Source organism: Phyllopteryx taeniolatus, chromosome 18, assembly GCF_024500385.1.
Source record: "Phyllopteryx taeniolatus isolate TA_2022b chromosome 18, UOR_Ptae_1.2, whole genome shotgun sequence".
In the NCBI taxonomy this organism is placed as follows: Eukaryota; Metazoa; Chordata; class Actinopteri; order Syngnathiformes; family Syngnathidae; genus Phyllopteryx; species Phyllopteryx taeniolatus.
The window spans coordinates 8,175,858-8,194,823 of NC_084519.1; the positions used below are offsets into that span (position 1 = coordinate 8,175,858).

The 18,966-nt window shown below is 42.2% G+C and overlaps 1 protein-coding gene and 1 non-coding gene across 3 annotated transcripts; one reads left to right on the forward strand and one right to left on the reverse strand.

The window, feature by feature from the left end:
• Positions 1-248: 248 nt before the first annotated feature.
• On the reverse strand, positions 249-17,518 carry vash2 (vasohibin 2). Of its 2 annotated transcripts, none has more exons than XR_009785412.1 (9): positions 17,329-17,518; positions 16,039-16,428; positions 11,202-11,290; positions 11,005-11,086; positions 10,018-10,092; positions 5,387-5,624; positions 5,104-5,247; positions 3,594-3,718; positions 249-2,406 (listed from the first exon to the last, which is right to left on the reverse strand). XR_009785412.1 is itself a non-coding variant. In XM_061753638.1 (9 exons), the coding sequence occupies exons 2-9, from the start codon at positions 16,330-16,332 to the stop codon at positions 2,337-2,339; spliced, it is 1,092 nt and encodes a 363-aa protein (XP_061609622.1). In that variant the 5' UTR covers positions 16,333-16,428; positions 17,329-17,517; the 3' UTR covers positions 249-2,336. The 2 variants fall into 2 exon arrangements, 1 of the variants encoding a protein (XP_061609622.1); XM_061753638.1 differs by having other exon boundaries at positions 11,030-11,086; positions 17,329-17,517.
• On the forward strand, positions 6,571-6,643 carry trnat-ugu (transfer RNA threonine (anticodon UGU)). The gene has a single exon. It is a non-coding gene; the product is annotated as a tRNA-Thr (tRNA).
• Positions 17,519-18,966: the final 1,448 nt, after the last annotated feature.

Consider the following 18,966-nt stretch of genomic DNA (forward strand, 5'->3'; position numbering starts at 1 on the left):
GTCAAAAAAAGTCTGTACTCTTACGTAAGTACATTTTGTATCAATTACTGAGAACAATAAAAAAAGGAAAATAAATCCAGAAATACAATTGTTCATGTCCTTCACCGTTAGAAAAGTAACAAACATGAACTCTTCAGTTGTTACTTTCTGCTCGAGTGTGTACTTTTTTTGTATGAGTACTTTTACTCAAGTATAACATTTGAGCTCGCAAATATGACGTGCTGGTGTACCTAATGAAGTGACTCATAAACCCGCAAAGAAAACCAATTTTATTGATGAAAGAAGAGGAGATGCCTCGCCGTAACAAGTCTGATGATGTCACAATTCCGGTTGACACTGGAGGCGTGGAGGCTGGGTTGCCATGGTTACAAAATCAAACATGCTCCAGGGGGTCACACACGTCACACCAATTTTCGGTTCAACTTTAAAAACACTTAAACATCTTTTTTTTTTCAATGCATGTACTGTAAAAATAAAACATCCATCTTTTTATAACAGACCACTTGTTTACTTACTCGATTGTTTTTTTGAAATAAGGCCTTCATAGGAACACGAACGCATCACTTAAATGTCGGCAATAATAATAAAAAAAAAAAAGACATTCCGCGAGTTAAAACGTGAAAAAGTTGCAATAGTGAAATTTCAGGATGTACTTGAAATACACACCAACTAGGGATGTTCGATACTTTTTTCCCCCCAGACTGATACCAGTGCAAGTATTTGCTCAAGTGCTCACCGTTACCAGTAGTACTTTTGATACATCAAATTTTGATGAACACAATGACAGATGATTGTGAACGAAGACCTTTCTTTCTTTCTGACGCAGATGATGATTGCTGATGTGTAGCGCCCACTAATGGCGAGGAGGACAAACTCCGTGTCAGATTTTTATGTCTTTAGTATCGGTGGCAGCCTTCACGAGTACCCGATACCTGGCTCCATACCGATCCCTGGTATCGGTCCTTGCTCATCCCGAGGTATAAAATGCATTTGACCTTCTGTAAACTTTGAACTGTTCAATGGTCCAGTACTTTTTTGCACAACTTGCTGTCTGACATCAATGACACAACATGCGTTTAAGCCATGAACATTTTGTGTATGCATCACTTTGGCCATGTGACCAGCAGTGGCGCTCCAACATGGTGTCATAAAAAAAAAAAATCCACGTGCTGCGTTTGTGCTCCGCCGCCTCCTCGGCTCGGGAAGACGCGGACGTGTGTGCATAGCTCATCGTGGAGAAACGTCGACGGGAGAAAAACATTCAAGCAACAACAAAGTTTTTAAAATCTGACGTGACAGAGATGTGCAACGCAGTACAGTAGAACACCTAACATCAAAGTTGCTCCTACAACTTATTTTTTCCAACTCACTTGTCGAAGAATGATTAAATGCGACTTAAAAATGTGAAATATTGACCTGTACACTTCATAAAGTAGTTTAATGCTGGAACAGTTTATTTTCCGTTTCCTTTGATTCCATCAGGCTCCATTTTGTTTAAAAAAAAAAAGTAATTACTTCAGGTTTGAAATTCGACGTTCTACCCCTACAGTGGATATGCTACATAATAGACTTGCAGGTGCATCTCAATTCATGACATTATCGTAGAAAACGCGTTTATTTCAGTACTTCAAAACAAAAAGTGCGTTATAATTGAGCAGTTATTATTTCATATTTAATAATTCAATTTTTGATCATTTTGAGAAAAACACCGAAATTCACCACCTCAAGAAATTTCAATATAACACAAGAAGCTATCAAAAAGATTTTTAATGTAAAAATTCCAATTCCTAATTGGCCTTCTAAGAACTATTTTCATGCGTTTAATACATCTGTATGACTTTGACTTTTTGAATTAAACTACAGAAATGCACAAAGTTGTCCACGATATTCTTAATGAGATACACCTGTATGTAGATGTAACTTTTTACGATGCTAAAAATAATCCAATCCAAATGAGCAAAGGACAGCACCACATCCTGTATTTCAGTTTTTCCGACATGGAAGTTCGATTTTTGTTGCTCTTTAAAGGCAGCATCCACATCAGTGGCTCTGTGATTGATTACCACTGACGAGCTGCAATTGATGATGATCGTCTTCTTGGGTCGGACAGTACTAGCGGAGGCCAGAGATTTGTGCTCGTGACGCGCTCCTCATAAAGTCTCGGAAGCCTCCCGTGATTGGACGGTTTGCATAAACACGACTTCCGTTCGGCCACGTAGAAAGATGGTGGGGCCAAGGGTATTTGGGTATTTGCTACAGATGACGTCATCACAGGAGGGGGGTGGGGGGACAGCTGGGAAAGTCCGGAAGGATCCGAGCGGGACCGAGGAGTGACGTCATATTCGGATCTGGTAGCCGTCGTTGAGTGTGCTCAGTTCCGGAGCTTTCGTCTCCACGCACGCCGGCCTGCAGAAGCGACACCACAAATCGCCGCGTTTCAGCACACTAACAACACGCACGCACACAAATTTTGCCACAATGAAGTTTCCAATGTGAAGGTTTTGTGACTTCAGATTGTTGTCATGACGTGATTGTTTCTATACCGTCTTGCTTTAGTTTCACAACGTCATTGTTATGCCAAGCGTGTTATTCCAATAATGTTGTTACGGATGCCACGTGTGTTGTTATACGTCTGATGTTGTTACGCTACTGACGTTGTTAGTGGCAAAACAAGTTGTTATGATCGTGTAGTCCTTCATTTCCAACACAGGATTCATGTAAATGTGATTTAATCTGTATGAATTTGTGTAATAACAACAGGTAGATCTATTAAGATATCTGATATCATACTGTTATCTAAATAGTTGCCAATACCAGATTACTGTTGGTATTACATGTTATATGCCTTCATTTTTAACAAGATTAACAGTCCATCCAAGTCCATCTATTACATTTTTACTATTGTTATGAAATTGTTACATGTTGTTACGCTGCTGTTACGATACATTACACTTTTATGACAATTATTAAACTGTCGCTAAATTGTTGTTATTGCATCGTTATGCTTTGTTGTTACACCTTTGTTACATTATTGTTAATACACTGATATTACCTATTGACGTTACACTGCTAATGCATAAGTGGCATGACACTATTGTTATTACATTGGTGGTTGGCTCTGTTGTTATTACACTAATGCGATGTGTTTCCGTGGTAACATGCAGATAACAGTAACTGCTTGTTAAGTGCCAATTTCACACTTTCTCACTGCCCCTGTGAATGTGATTTCATGTATAGACATATACAGACAACAACTGGTCCACATGCTACGTATAACTTTGACTTCACGTTGCAGTCATGTGACCTTGGACACGCTCACACACACACACACGCGAGCGCGCACACAGACAGTGATGTGAGGTGGCAAAGGTTGCGGCGGTGCCACGTCGTCACTAATTCTGCTGCATGCCAACTCGGCGACACGCAGCTGTCATCCAAGTCAGCTCGTGTTTCGTCTCCGCTGCACAGCTGACATTCACACGTGCACGCGCACACACACACACACACACACAAAGCAGTTGCGCCGCAGTGTTATTTTTGCCACCAGCAGCACCTGAGCAGACCAGCGACCCGAGCGCACGTCGCCCACTTACGACTTGTCTCTGCTTCGCGCGAGACGTCGCTGCGGGCTGCCGCCCTGGCGGTGGCGGCGCGGCGACAGAGACTTGCCACGGCTTCGCTCGTGGATGGGAGACTGAGCGCTAGATGACTTTAAGATCTGAAACGCCACAAAAAAAAAGAAGAATGCCAGAAATTATTTCATTGTTGCAGTTGCCGACAGAAAGAAATTCCCGATTCACATTCACCGTCCAGCTGCAGCCATGACAAAACTACAGTGTGTGTGTGTGTGTGTGTGTGTGTGTCTTCCCATTAAGGAGTCAGCGGCAGAAGAAAAAGTGCCGACTCAGCAGGGATGCATTAGAGCTTTTCCTGGCTCACAGTGAACAGCTGCAGACAGCTGTTGTCATTTCCAATAAGTGGGTCATGCAGTGTGTGTGTGTGTGTGCGCTCTGTAGAAGTGGGTAGAATAGCCACAAATTGTATGAAAAAGTAAAAAGTATGCTTTCAAATATTTCATTAAGATTAAGTATTATGTGAAAAAGAGACTCAAGTACTGTGTAACATCCTATTTGTTTTTTAATCAAAGCATGAAAATGTCAATTCCAATTTTGCCCAACAATATCTCTTTAACTGAAACAACAATACAGTTAATCTTTATAAATATGACAAATTAAGGCAAATTCTGCCACAAGAAATGCTGGGAAATGAACTTTCTTAGTTTACGCTCATGCAAGAGCTACCTTAATGCTAGTGTCAATCTTAACCTGGCGCTAACCTTAGCATTGGGCCAACTTCCATGTGACACGAACCTTAAGCTTGCCATCACCGCACACTGGCGTTATCCGCTGAGCAAAAAAGACTTTCTCCTCCAATATGTAGCTGCTGACAACTTGGCTGGGCCAGCTTGAAATCGTGAACAGTGCATGCGATTTTATTTGGCCGCCTGACTTTCTGCCCTGAGCACAGAGCTCGAGTCGCTCACACACAGAGAGTATTTCACCTCACCAGGGCAAAATGTTAAACACATTAGATATTCGTTTCAAGGCCTCGTGAGCTGAAAAAAATTAATCAGCTGAGCGAACGTTCTCAAATGACTTTTTGCTCAGACGATAGCTACAGTGTGCGGCAGGCTATAGCGTGTTGCCAATTGAACATGGGTGCTATCCAACAACAAAAAGTTTCCACACATTTTGCTTGTATTTGTTTTAATGATGCAGACGTGAGATGACGCTCACCTTATCTACATGGCAAAGCTTACAAAGATAGAACACTACGAGCACACATAAACCCTGCAGTATATTTATATATATATATATTTTTTTTTTTAAATGTCATTCTTGGGGATTGAGCTGAGATCACAACAAAGCTTCTCACAGCTGACACTGTTGTGCTTGTGCGCATAGTCGCTGAGCGCGTGCGCGTGTGTTGGGAAGCGACTGACCTACATAACTGCTGACGTGCAGCCAATTTCATGTACAGTTATTTGACACCGCCATCACACGCGCGCGCGCGCACCGTGTGTGTGTTTGTGTGCGCGTGCACCTTCATCCTCATGTCTCGTCCATGTTTCTCCAGCTCGCGCCTCATCTCCGGAGCGGCCATCTTGGCGGCGTTTAGCACCAGGTACTTCCACTCGATGGCCTGACACACGTGAGGGTCGTGAGGCACGTACAGACCGATCTTCACCTAAACAAACCCAAAACACGGACGGACGTTGACGAAAAGCTTCTTCGCGGCCAGCCCGAATAACTCCATCCAGCGCACATCCAACACACGAGTACTACAGTACATACAGCAATTACACTTTATAAAAAAACGACGGTACCTTCTTGAGGCTGTGTTGGTATCGCTTGTAAGAGCTTTCGAAGTCGGCCACCAGCTCCCCCAGCGTCCGGTGGCTGAGCGGCTTGTCCATGAGGTCCGAGCGTCGGCTCATGCCCAGGGAGCCGTAGCGTCCGTTGCAGTAGACGCCCAGAACCACGTGGTGGAAGCAGTGGCCCGAGAACTGCGTCTTGAAGCTGATCGGGAAGCGCTCCAGGGACGTCAGTCCGTTGGTCAGGTAGCTGCGTGCCCCAATGTAAGGGTTTTGCTTCAAAATGACATTTATATCAATATGTCCAAAGACTGGGTTTATTAAAGCGTCATACCTCAGAGCTGCTCGGACTGACTTACTGTTTTTCACTTAATTTGTGACAGGTGAAACCATAGTAAAGCAGCGGGAAGGCAAAGTTGTAAAATGCTGGCCATGTGATGTGACCAGGAAACAACACAAACAAACAAAAACAAAACTAGTCAGGTGTACTTATCTGATTCTGTCTTCTTCCGTGATCTCGTTTGCTTTCTATCCATCTCTCAATCGATTGTCTATCTATTGCTGTGTATCCACATCTACATCCATCTCTTTACACCGACTTTTAAAATGGACCAGTTTTCAATATTGCATTTAGCTCCTTGTATTTTATCCAGCTAATTTATGTATTTTAATACGCCTACGGTGGACAAGTGTTGAGAATTAGCACTTGTGCTAAAACACTGCAAGCAATAATGCATCTAGATCGTCCAAAGTTCTAAATTCTAAATTGTCTGCCTGCCTCTATTTTGTTTTTATTATGTTTAGGTTGACGGCCATGTTGGAAAGCAGCGGACAACTCTCGCGTGTTTTTTTTTTTTTGCAATTTATTATATAGTTACGCGTTTGGTGTGTTAGCTCCAGCTAACACACCAGCTTTTCTTTTTTTTTTGTAGCGAACTTCTAAAGATAGCACGCCAGGAGTGACAATAATAATAATATCCGTGATGGCTCATGAATGGCCTGGTTTATGCAAACCCCTCCCGGGAGGCTCGCGAGCTCGTCACAGGACAGTCACGCAGCAGGAAAACGCCATTCTTTCACGTTCCTCCCCGGTAGGCAATTCTCGATGCTTTGAAGCCTTCATTATTTTCTACGACCGGCTCGGTCGCTGTATGGCGTAAGCTCAAAAGGCGGATCCTGGTCAGGACGGTACGTAAGGCCTCATAGCTCAGTGGTTAGAGCACTGGTCTTGTAAACCAGGGGTCGCGAGTTCAATTCTCGCTGGGGCCTATAGTGTTTTTCTTTTTTTAAAATTCACATTTTATACTTCAGAAATTCAAACAGAATGTGACTGACGCGAAATGGCGATTTTTCTTTTTTTTAATGAGAGATTTAACATCTGGTCTTGGGGTTTTGTGTTTGGCTTTTTTTTTTAACTTTGCATTTGAACATCTGATAGTGAAGGCCTTTTGACACTGCAGTTAACACACTGCAGTGCGCCGTTAAGCAACAGTAATGCTAGTTAACTTTAATTAAGATTTTAACACAAAACTGATCAAGGCTGCAATGGTCGCCAATTATAACAAATATAATTTGTAGGCAGGATTGCTGGAACGCTCCCCTCGACTGCTTTTGTCTATTGTTGAAAATTAAAAGAAAAAGGTCATTACGTCCTATTCCTGGACCATGAAGACGAATAATGAGGTAGACATTGACACAAAGCCAGATGATGGTGTTGAGAAAACTGAAGCGAACCTGTATGTGCATCCACAAGCACTGGACCAGCAGGTTTGTGATGTCGGGGAGGTGAAGATGTTTGTCTGCTAAATGGGTGTGTGCTCCTTTTTATTTTAAAGACCTTAAAATCAACATTACATCAATTTTTGTTGAACAGGGACGACAGATACATCATTCCCTATAAAAGTAAAAACGAAAATGTGACTAAGACTGCAAATTAGCTGAAGCCAGACATCTTATTTGCAGTCTTAGTCCCTGCTCAGGCTTTGGAATACAATACAAATATAATACAATATATGGCATCAATAAATAAATAAATACAGTGGAGCAACATAGACAATATATGGCTACGTCTTTATATCGAGAAAAAGAATGGAGACAAATACACATTTCAGCAACCCAGTATATAAATTATAAACATTATAATCGGCTCCTGTTGCGAGCTTGCTTGGTTTTGTGTAGTGGTAAGTTTAACTAATGTGTAAAGCACACAATCAACTCAAGCTGACATTAACGCCTGGTCAGGCAGGCTGCTAACTAATATAACTCATAAAGTTAGCCCAAAACATTTTTTTGACCCGAAGTCTTGGCTTCTAACAATCAAATAGCGTTAATGGTTTTGACTGCATTTTGCCGGAGGAAGCCGGAAATTCGAGCTCAAGGCGTAGATGGAAAAACTTGACTGCAAGGTACAATACGCTCTTACGGACCACAGTTTTTCGATTTTCTATTCAGAGTGAGTTAAAAGCTTACGACTACCATACCATATGGACCTCCTCCCAAATCTGAATTTTTATTGTTCCTCTGGCAGCTGGACCGCGAATAGCGAAAAACCATGGATAATTGACGGTCATTATATTTATATTGAAAAAGGAAAAAGAAAAATTCCCCCCAAAAAAGAAGGAAGACAAAAAATGTTTAATTGCAAACAAATAATAAATAAATAAAATCAGCAAATAGTTGAATCGGCGGGTGGGGAACCGTGAGTATGCGGGGACCTCCTCCCAAATCTGAATGTCTTGAGAGAATTGTGCCGGTTTTATTTGTGGACAGTTGTGTGCTTATAGTTTTCATCTCAATGCAAATTACGAGACGCCTGATTTTTATTGTTCCTCTGACAGTGACAAAGTTCTATTCTATTCTATAAAACAAAACATGGCTTTTATGCAGTTGCTGGCTTATTCATCTGAGTGATCGATTTGTTTTCTGTACCTCGGTAATTTTTTAAAAAAGTGCAAAACCCTCTTTTAAATGTGGGATACGAGCTTTTGGAATGTTTTGTGTGCAAAACCAGAGCCGGCACGCAAGCTGCTGTCCTCCTTGCTATTCCTAATCGAGTGGCTGTCCTTTACGGATACAAACATCTTCCAACTTGTAGTCACTGTGAAAGTAAGTGTAAAAAATAAATTAAAATGATGAAGTTTTCTTTGCACAATGTCCCCTTAGATGATGTTTTTTGCCCTCTTCCTCCTCACCCCACAACCTTGTGGCCAGCTAGTGTAGTGTTAAGAGTTTAAAAAGAGTTTAATGCTAGATTTTAACAATTCACGACTAAATTGTTCTCAGTCGTCGCGTGTTTTCAGCACTTACCTTCAAACAAAAAAATACTGGGTGTTTAAAACTGGAAGTCTAGGTATAAACCCCATCCAGGTTTAAAATGTAGCTGAAACGCGGAAAAAACAAACAAACAAAAAAACGAAAACTTGAAGACGCACCAGTTTTTTTTCCAAACTTGACATAGATTGATTTCCCTGTCACCGTTTAATAAAACGACGAGAGAGAAAACTTTTACTCTCTGCAAGCGTTGTTTGAAACATGTCTCGTAATTACAAAGGGAACACAAACGATACAGTGGACCCCCGCTATGTGCCGCGGCTGGACCGCGAATAGCGAAAACCCATGGATAATTGACGGTCATTATATTTATATTGAAAAAAGAAAAAGAAAAAATTCCCCCCAAAAAGAAGGAAGACAAAAAAATGAAAATTGCAAGACAAAAAAATGAAAATTGCAAACAAATAAACATTTTTTTTTATAAAAAACAAATCAATAAAATCAAATCAGCAAATAGTTGAACCGTGAGTATGCAGGGATCCACTGCTTAAACAAGCTTCTTCTGCGTTCGTATCCCGCTGTTACACTTGCTAGACACACGAGAGTCGAGCGACTCGAAAAGCGAAACAGCAAGTGTCTATTGTGAAGGCTTTTGAACGCACCTACCATGGCATCGAAGATCAAACACAAGAAAATAAACCGTGCAGTGGGAGAATGTATTGCTAAAGAAACCACGCATCAATTGTATCACATCTCCTCCTCCTCACGGAATTTCCTTTGCAACTATTCTATGTCCAAACAGGTGGGAAACGCCACCAAGCTACTTTGGGAAGCAAGCAGTTCCAAATATGGGCAAGCTTGCGCCGTACTACCCCGCGGCAGGCGCCACAAAAACCGAGTGCAGTGTGATAAGGTCTTAAACCACTGCTTTTGAATTTTAACAATTCAAACCACTTCGAGCAGTCAAAGTTAGCATTTGCATTGTTCTGTTGCTCTTCCTGCTAATTAGGTGATTACTACTCAACCTTTGGAAATATAAAACAATCTGTGTGTTTGCGTGCGTGTCGATAAAGGGAGCGGCTGTGGGGTGAACTTTGAAGTCAGCTCTTGTTGCCAGGCAACAAGGTTCGCTAGGAACCGCGGAGGATGTCGGCGGTGCTGTGGTGCGTTCGAGTGCAGCAACTTGTCAGCTAGATTTCAAATGCACACAAAACATGCGACCTTCTACCCACTCTTGTGTGTGTGACGAGTTAATTGGGGGACAGTTTGTTCAGCTGGAGAGAGGGGAGTCGGTTCGGTTGGGGGTCAAGCGTACAATTGGGGCAAGGCGAATGCGCAGCAGGTGTTTGCGCTTGGTCAGTGAAAAAGGATACATTCCCAGGATGACAGCTTCCAGACATTTGATTGGCAGAGACTCCCGGATCATCTCCCGCGCCGTCTCCATTAGCCTGACATGGGAATTTTTTTGACTTATATCATGTTTATATTAAGTACCAAAGTATTGGCAACGTAATGACTATATTCTTAAAAGGTCCCTAACGTGACACAACAAAAAGACAGTGTTGTTCCTTCCGTCCCAACAGAAAGACATTTTTACCCAACCATTTGCATATTTCATTATTGGAATACACAACAAAATCAAGTTGCTCAGTGATTATTCATTTTTTCATTGTATTGAGACTTTTCTATCCAAATTACAACTTCATTCTCATAATATTAATTTTGTTCACCCAGTCAAAAATCTTAAGACTTCATTCTCATTACACTGCTAATTATTTTCTACTAGCATTGTCAAACAACTTTATGCTATACACACACACATTTACTTTTCTCAAAATTATGACATCATTTTGTTATGGTAATTTTCAGATGTGTACGTCTTAAAAACATTTTCTTTTAAAAATTCAGACTTAACTTTGTGTAGCTCAAATAAAATTGTTATAAAGCTAGTACAACTTGTAATTTGATGAGTAAAAGCTGACATGTTTAAAAAATATAAAATTGTAATTTTATGAGACAAAAATCTGAATACTTTGACAGTTATTAGAAAAAAGGTAACAATATCATATTATTTAAACTGTTTTATCTCAATTTTGAGCTCCTTATTCTTGTAAAAAACACATGTTAAGATTTCCCACTGCACACCGCATAACGCAAAGAAAAATCAACATATTAAATGTGGAATTCCTTCATATTACTAGTTGTTTCCCCAGGCGGATGCTTCAAATTGCTGATGCACTTTAAGGCATGACAGCAGTCAGGAAACATAACTCTGCAGTTTTGAACCTGACCCGTGCACCCCGCTAGGTCACCGCCTGACACTATTTGATGTGACGCGGCGATGCCACCCCCCCGCTTACCCCGATGATGGGAAATGTCACTAACCCACACAAAGGCCGGTTCTTCTTGATCTCAAAGAACTGTGTGCCCGTGTGGTTGTATCTGGCGGAAGCAGTTAAGAAGCGTCTGCCTTGCTCATATCCTGCTGTTGGTGTGTGCAAACATTGGGAGCTGCTACTGATTGGACCATCTGTCACCCCCCCCAAAAAAAGGATACTGCAGAGCCTTCATGAAATTCTGGACCACCACGAGCCAGTCTGGCACCGACATTGCCGGCTTGAAGGTGGGCAGCGGGGGGACGTGATGCTGCGAAGAGAAAGAGACGAGAGGCGTTATTTATCGGCGAGGCTGGCACTCGCTTCCCATTCAACATTTTGTGCTGTTCGAAAGTCTACAGTGCGCAGGAGTTCTTTTCGAGAGCTACTCTCACTATACAGTATAAATATATATACATATTTATTCATATAGTTTAAGCCTCATGACACCCTTTCCACACACTCGCAACACAAACCTATTCAGACGTTTTTTTAAACTTTTTGACACACTGTAATCATAACACACAAAAAGCGCAGGTATAAAATGTATAGAAAGTCTGTAATAATAATAATAGAATAAAAATAAAAACATTTGACATTTGTCGTATAACATTCCGATGATTCTGAATTTGGTCCCCGTTTTTGTACATCCGCTCGTTTTTTTTCGATCGAAAAAATAAAATAAGAAAACCAAACTTAGCCATTCATTTCCCGGAATCAATGTGCATTCATCGGAAGAATTTCGTGTCTAAAGGGTTCAACAGACGGCAAGGCGTATTTCACAATGCAAGCTTTTAACAACTCAAGGCAATAATAAGCCTCCCGGTCTCCTCGGCAACACTCAGAAAACATCTGCGTAAATCATATTGCCAAAAGTCAGACCTTAAAAATTAAATCGTGCACTTAATCACAGTACCACAGTTAATCACTTTCTTAACAGTTACACTCAATAAACAAGCACAAAATAGTTTGAGTCGGCTCCTAAATAAGAAACCATTGGGCCAAAGAAAGTGTGGCGAAAGTTATTACAGTGGCATGCTTTGATTTTGAAGGCCTGACCTTTCAAAGGATGTTACACCGATGTTGCCCCAACTTGTCCAAGCGTTGCAGAGCAGACCATAGCCTACTCTAGTGGAGCCTTTAGCCCATCTACGCCGCCTTGGTTACGTCGGCCTACGGCTACTATATCCGCTCGGGCTCAATGCTTTAGCGGCATGCCATGTAACCTTCAGAAGTGCACGTGTGAGGCTAACGAGATCGCCGAAGGAGATGTACGTTAAGTTCCGAAAGTAACCGGTTGGGGTTGGTGAGGCCCAGGCATAGCAGATAGCCATCCATCCATCCATTTTCTGAGCCGCTTCTCCTCACGAGGGGCGCGGGCGTGCTGGAGCCTATCCCAGCTATCATCGGGCAGGAGGCGGGGTACACCCTGAACTGGTTGCCAGCCAATCGCAGGGCACACATAAACAAACAACCATTTGCACTCACAGTCACACCTACTGGCAATTTAGAGTTGTCAATTAACCTAGCATGCATGTTTTTGGGATGTGGGAGGAAACCGGAGTGCCCGGAGAAAACCCACGCAGGCACGGGGAGAACATGCAAACAATTGATGCACTATTGTAGGCTAAAAGATGGCAAGTTTCAGAAGGAAAAGTAAGCCTACTTCATGTAAAATGCTGGGTCACCTTTGCACTAGAGTTCTGTGAAAATAAATACCTTCTGTAGAAATATTTTAAGACAGTGAAAACTGAATATTGGAAAATATGACTCAACAACTTCAGTTCAAAAGAAGTTGGTTCGGTGGAACCCTTTTGTGTTTCATTCATGCACTGCCACTACCTTTATGTATTTTTACATGGCAAGGGGACAACTGAACCCTGTTTCTAAAAAAAAAAGTTCCCACGTTAGTTTGTAAGTTGCGATGAGTCAGTTGAGGATGTCAAAATTTCTAGATGGATGCGGAACTTCATGTAAATTTAAAATCATTTCTAGATATGATATATGTTGTTTTATAACAATGTACATACAGTATATAGAGCCACTGTGATCTGTAAATTGCACGTGTTAATGAAAACACTGATCCATAACACTGTTGAAATTGCAATCATCTTTTTTGAGAAATTTATAATTGCACATGTGATTTTAAACAAGATAATCAATAAATGTCAATCTTTTCCTTAATGCACCAAAACAATGGGAATTTTTTTTTTTTTTTATAGTAGTTATTTGTATCTTATTAGGCCATCTTCTTATTAGGCATATCTTAAATCTGCCTAAAATTAGTTTTGACACCCCTGTCATAGATGATTCAGAAGCTCCGAAATTGCATTGCTGAATAGACCACAAGTTGCCATATTTTTTTTTCTGGCAAAAATGTTTACACAAATGGAAACGCTGTGTTCAGCCGTTCACTTCTCATTTTGCCTGCGCCGCCTCGCCAGGATTTGCACCTGCCCTTCAGACTCAGTATTTAAAGACGCAAAATCAGCCATGGCAACTCGTCTTGGGTTTGATGAATCACATTGCGTGTGCTAAATTCTGATATCTGCATTATGTACCCCCGTGCCCGGTTAGCAGATCAGCTTCCACATCTGTTTGCATGCGCTAACCTGCCAGAGTGTTTACTGGGAGTAACACTTCCTGCGAGGCCAGCTGCATCACCCCCACAGCATGTGACCTACCAATTATACTGTCTCTCTTCCTGTTTTATTCCACCCTTTTCCTCTTCTTCCCTCATCATCCTTCCTCTCTTAATCCCGCCGCTCTGTACTCGGTGCACACCGCAAACAGGAAGTACAATCGGGACCTCCCTGACAAGATTAAACAGCAGGACGGGGATCATGCGGGCGTCCCTAATAGAGCCGCCAGTGCGTGCGACGCCCATTAAAACTCCAGTTGGCCTCCAGAGATTATCCGTTACCCAGATTGTATTGGAGGGATTATTTGCTTTGTGCAATTCAGGCCACGCAGACAGTGAGACAACACCGCTGTGGGCCGCTAAACATTGTCACCACTGCAGAGCTAAGGTTCCGGAGCAGTGGTGGGCAAAGTGCGGCCCGGGGGCAGCTCCAAATTAACATTTACATGGGTCCTTTAATATTTGTTGAATTCATTTCATAGCTTTTTTCCTAAAATTGGAAATGCATTTATTGTTTTTGTATTTCTTGTTCACTCAGTTATCTCATTAAATAACTGGCCAATTAACTTATTGTAAATAAGAAGATACACATTTTCAGTTAACTTTATAAGAGATCCTGCTGACCCTGGGAACTCCCTGCACTTGTTTTTGTTTGCACTTAAAACAAAGATAAGTGAAAGATGAACATTTCCGAAAACGTTTGGGAGCTATTTATTTAGTTTTCATTTAACGTTATAAGAAATGCTGCTAAGCCTGGGAGCTAACCTGCAATTTTTGTTTAAATTTGGAAACAAAGAGGTCTATTGTCTAATGTTAAGAAAAAAACTAACATTTTGCAAATCTGAAAAGCTGTTTAATAAACATATGTTGAAAGGCATTTAAAGTGTTGGAGCTTGTGTTAGTCCAAAATTTGATGCCAATATTTTCCCTTTGACTGCAAATGAATATCTGCTCAAAATATCGGTTATTGGCCTCCTTGAGTACTAATAATCGTCATCGGCATCTTTTAGTTTCCTAAAAGATGCCACCATTGCGGTAGATGTGTTTTCAAGAAGATTGTTGTCACGTCCAAAAATGTCGCTGATGGCTTTTCGGGCTCACAAGATGGAGGCTGCGGCAGCGGCTCAGCTTTCTATCCTGCAGCGTGTGCGTGCGTGTGCGCTTCTTCTTCTGTCTGTGGGTCACATCCAACTCATAGATGCATTAGTGCTGCTATGAATGGATGATTGTTCTTGATTGATTTGGATTGTGTGGCTGGGGAGAAAAGAATGTGCTTGTTCTTCTTCTCATTGTTGTGCTGTGTTAGTTCTCATCTGGTCATTTGGACACAGCCAGACTAACTTCTATGACCAAAGTGAGTAACAAAATGTCTTCAACTTCCTCTTGACTTTCACTCATTCACTGCCGTAGATGTTTATATTAGTCAAGTGGAATCCAACCGTTTACTCACACTGACATATATACAGTATTTGTCAAGTACGTTTTTCAACGGGATGCGTGGAAGAGGGTCTTGCCCAGCTTGTCTGTGAAATTCAGGATTGTAAAACACTGTAATGACTGAAAGATCCCTGTAGATGTCGGTGACAGGTCGCTTCGGGTTAGAGATCAGCACAGCTTTTGAGTAGATTCTCGGCTTTGTCACGTCAATTATGAGGGAGAGAAAATGCCAACATGATGGAAGTCGGACAAGTTTAGGCGTCTGACACTCGAACAGAGGATGTATATGCATGGTGTATCGCTTTATAAACCGTGTATGTGTCGCAGTAGGTAGTAGAAAATGTGTTTCGTGATCGTGAGAAAAGATGACGCAGTTTATGGAGTGAATGGCGAAGGCCATGTAGAAAAAGCCATTAACCTTCGACCCAAGCCATGCGGTCAGTTATCGTCACTCACAGCGCGTTTTTTGCTGTATATCTGGGAATAAATGATTATTTTGACGTCAAAAGCTCTTCCTTAGTCTTGTTTTTGTTGTTTTATAGTTTGAGGTGTCACGAAAGCAACAAAATAATCGCCAGTCACTTTTCTGTTTCATGTTTCTTTTCACAAAAAGCTCCTTTTTTTGGTAAAAAAAAACAGGGTTTTTTTTTGTAACCAATCCATGTTCTACTATTGATTACTAAAGAATGGAAAGAGGTCAAAACTAACTTTTTCTGGTGAAAGGAGAGAGTTTACACTTTCTTTTTGTAGGTCTGGTGCTTATATTGTCACAGAGCACAATATTCTGTGAGTCTTGCAAGACCAGTCAAAATGTTCTCAAAACAGCTGGCAGGGAATGATTTCAATGCGTTCAATGCATGCGGAAAGGGATAAAAACTACACTATCAAGTTAACGTTTTCATATGTGGTCTACATTGCGTGATAAACGAGGGTTGACTTACCTTGGGCAGGTACGCGGCGTTGCGTATCCCGTCCACCATCTCCTGCCCCTCGGGGTGCACGGCGGCGACGTGAGCCCACATCCTCGCCCAGGTCGCTCCCTCGATGGGGAAGCCGGAGCGGTTGACGTAGAAGAGCATCCCTCCATCTTTCTCCTCTTCCTCGCGGTTGGGGCTGCTGCCTTCGCTCGACTCCTCCTGGGCGGCCCGACGCAGCAGGCAGTGAGCGCTGGAGCTCTTGGAGCGGCCGTGCCGGCTCAGCTTGGCCCCCCGGCTCGGGGAGTTGGGGCCGGTCATCGGGAGATGAGGATGACGGAGGAGTCCGACTACCGCAACATCCTCCTCGCTGTGCCCGATGTTAATGACAGCATGCCGGTGGCTGGTGGGAGAAACCTGGCGGCAACAACAAAAGTAAACATCAACAACACAACAAACACATTTTCACATCTCACACTACACTTCAACACAACATTTGAACTTTTCCACTGCACTAGGAGCCTAAAGACACTAGAACACAGAGAAAATGAGTCTAAACGCTAGACACTTGACTGGGACAATACCTAAAATGTCTAAAAATAGAGTCGAGGGGCAAGTGGTCCAACGCACGCAACGGTGACGCTAACGTCAAAAAAAGCCCAGAAATCGACGTCTGGACACGCAACTGTAAAACAAAGTTATTTATTTCTTTGTTTGTGTTTTAAATAATCTCACAGACAGAAAGCCTTCGTTAAACGTACATGTAGCATGACCTTAAAATCGATTTATTATTGTTTGTTATTTTTACATCAGTTGAAATATTGGCAGTTCAAACTCGCCACATTGTGCAGCGGTGTCACGCAAAAGACGTTAAAAAGATTTAACAATGTAAATTTGTTGTAAAAGAAGAGAAGTACAAAATATTTAAACAGTCAGTTGCACTCGTGTAGTTTTGTTGCTGCAAGCCTTTGCAACTTCAACCCTTTTCTTCCCACTGTTGTCAAGCTCGCGTTTACTGCACCGCTCGGACCGGAAATACCATAGATTTTTACTTTAACGTGAAGGCATCGTAGCCGACAAATAAAGCGCTGAATTAGCACCACGACTCAAACTGCTAACTACCCGATTATGATATTATAATGCTAAAATTCAGTCACAATCGAAAGTCAATCTTTTATGAGAACAACATATAACGCCTGTCTCTGTGTTAACTTTGAAAATCATACACGGAAATCATTCTTCGCCTTAACTCCGCTCGTCCTCACTATCTGCGGGGCCCGTTGCCTCCCGCTGTTTCCCCCAAACCGGGAAAATTACCTCTTGTGAGTCTTCCTCGCCGGCAGCGGCCTCCCCGGTGCCTCGTTATCGGCTATCTCGTTAGCAATCCCGGCGTCATGTTGATTCAAGTGCGCCCTCGCCAGTTTCTGGCATGTTTAAACCGGCGATGGGTGCTGGAGACGATGCGCCTCGCCTCTCACTGTTGCAGAGTAGCTATCGTTCTGTGTCGCTGGCTCCTTTCCCATTGGCCGAGCCAACAATGAGGGGCGGGACGCTGTATGAGGCTGCTCTGTGATTGGTTAGTTTGGAGGTTTTAGGCGTTAACAAGTAGTTGTACCTGCAAAGAATAGGAACGTTGCTTCTTGTCACAGCTGTTGGTTTGATCTCCCCCCCCCCCCTGATTGTTCAGTTTATTGATTTCAGCACACAGTTCTAAACATACATAAGTATATAAATTAAAAAAAATACTTGTTAAATACAATTATTAAAATAACAAAAGGAAGAGGGGAAACTGCAAACACGCAATGCAGCCACATCGAGTCCAGCATCAAAAGTTGATACGTGCATGAAAATGTATTTATGTTGCAAAGTGACGACTGATCTTTGACGGTGACGCTCCTTAAATTACATAATAGCACCCCCTGCTGGAAGTAAAGTTTATTGAAAATGGAAATGAAACCACAGTACGGTACAGTATTCTCACTTGAGCAATAATTGATTTTGGTTTTATCTTTCAGCATTCACACATATTTACATATTTACGGGTGGGTCTGTCTCATTTAGACCCCGTGGCATTGTCATGCAGTATTTAATCACCAAGCCACTGAAATACACTTCTCAATTAATGTAATCGTGTGGCACGACATGGCCAAATGCAAATATCCCCGCAAATATAGAAGTAAATGCTGGTAACACTGTTCGCTGTCCTAACAATGCAGCTCTGCTTACCTTTTGGCTTTCAAATGATATTGGCTCTTTCATGATGCAATTTGGGCCACACTTGCTGTGGGGGAGGGATTATGTAAATCACACCCACTGTCATGTTATAATTCGGCACAATTCTGAATGGCGTGCTCGCAGACACAATTTAGGTATCTAAAACTACTTGGTTGTTTAATGTCACACTTGATGACTGGCCACTGGGCAGGCATTCCGTTGTCCATGTCTATATGTGCCCTGCGACTGACTGGCGACCAGTTCAGGGTGTAGTCAGCCTTTCGCCCGAAGTCAGCTGAGATAGGCTCCAGCGTCCCGTGACCCTAACCAGGATAAGCGGTGTTGAAAATGGAGTACTGCAATACCATCAAACCTGCAGGTAGGACAAACGGCTGTGCAATCGGAGTGGTGACCTCTGGAGGCACACAGAAGTACCTACAAAAGAGGGCCATAACTCCGAAGCAGAGCTCAACAACATACCATGCACAACAACAATAATACTAGGGCGATAAATCATTTTCATCTCATTTTGTGTTGTCCGGGCTGCACACATCGCAGGGAAAAAACTCTTAGCGAAACGAGAGGCGGAAACATTTAAAGGCAAATGTCATGTAAATTAGACATCATAGTGAGGAGTGTTGTTAACAACCCTGCCAAACTTAAACGATTTAAAAAAAACTCGTATACGTGTATAAGGTTTCAAAATGGTGAAAATATATCCCACGGGTCGTCGCAGGGATT

Bases quoted from the DNA above. Each gene is read 5' to 3' on its own strand.
- vash2 (XM_061753638.1), bottom strand. From the start codon at position 16,332: ATGACCGGCCCCAACTCCCCGAGCCGGGGGGCCAAGCTGAGCCGGCAC. The intron at 3,719-5,103 runs GTGCACGCGCAC...GTGGCGTTTCAG, and splicing joins GACGAGACATGAGGATGAAG to ATCTTAAAGTCATCTAGCGC. The intron at 2,407-3,593 runs GTAAGTGGGCGA...TCGCTTCTGCAG, and splicing joins GCGCGAAGCAGAGACAAGTC to GCCGGCGTGCGTGGAGACGA.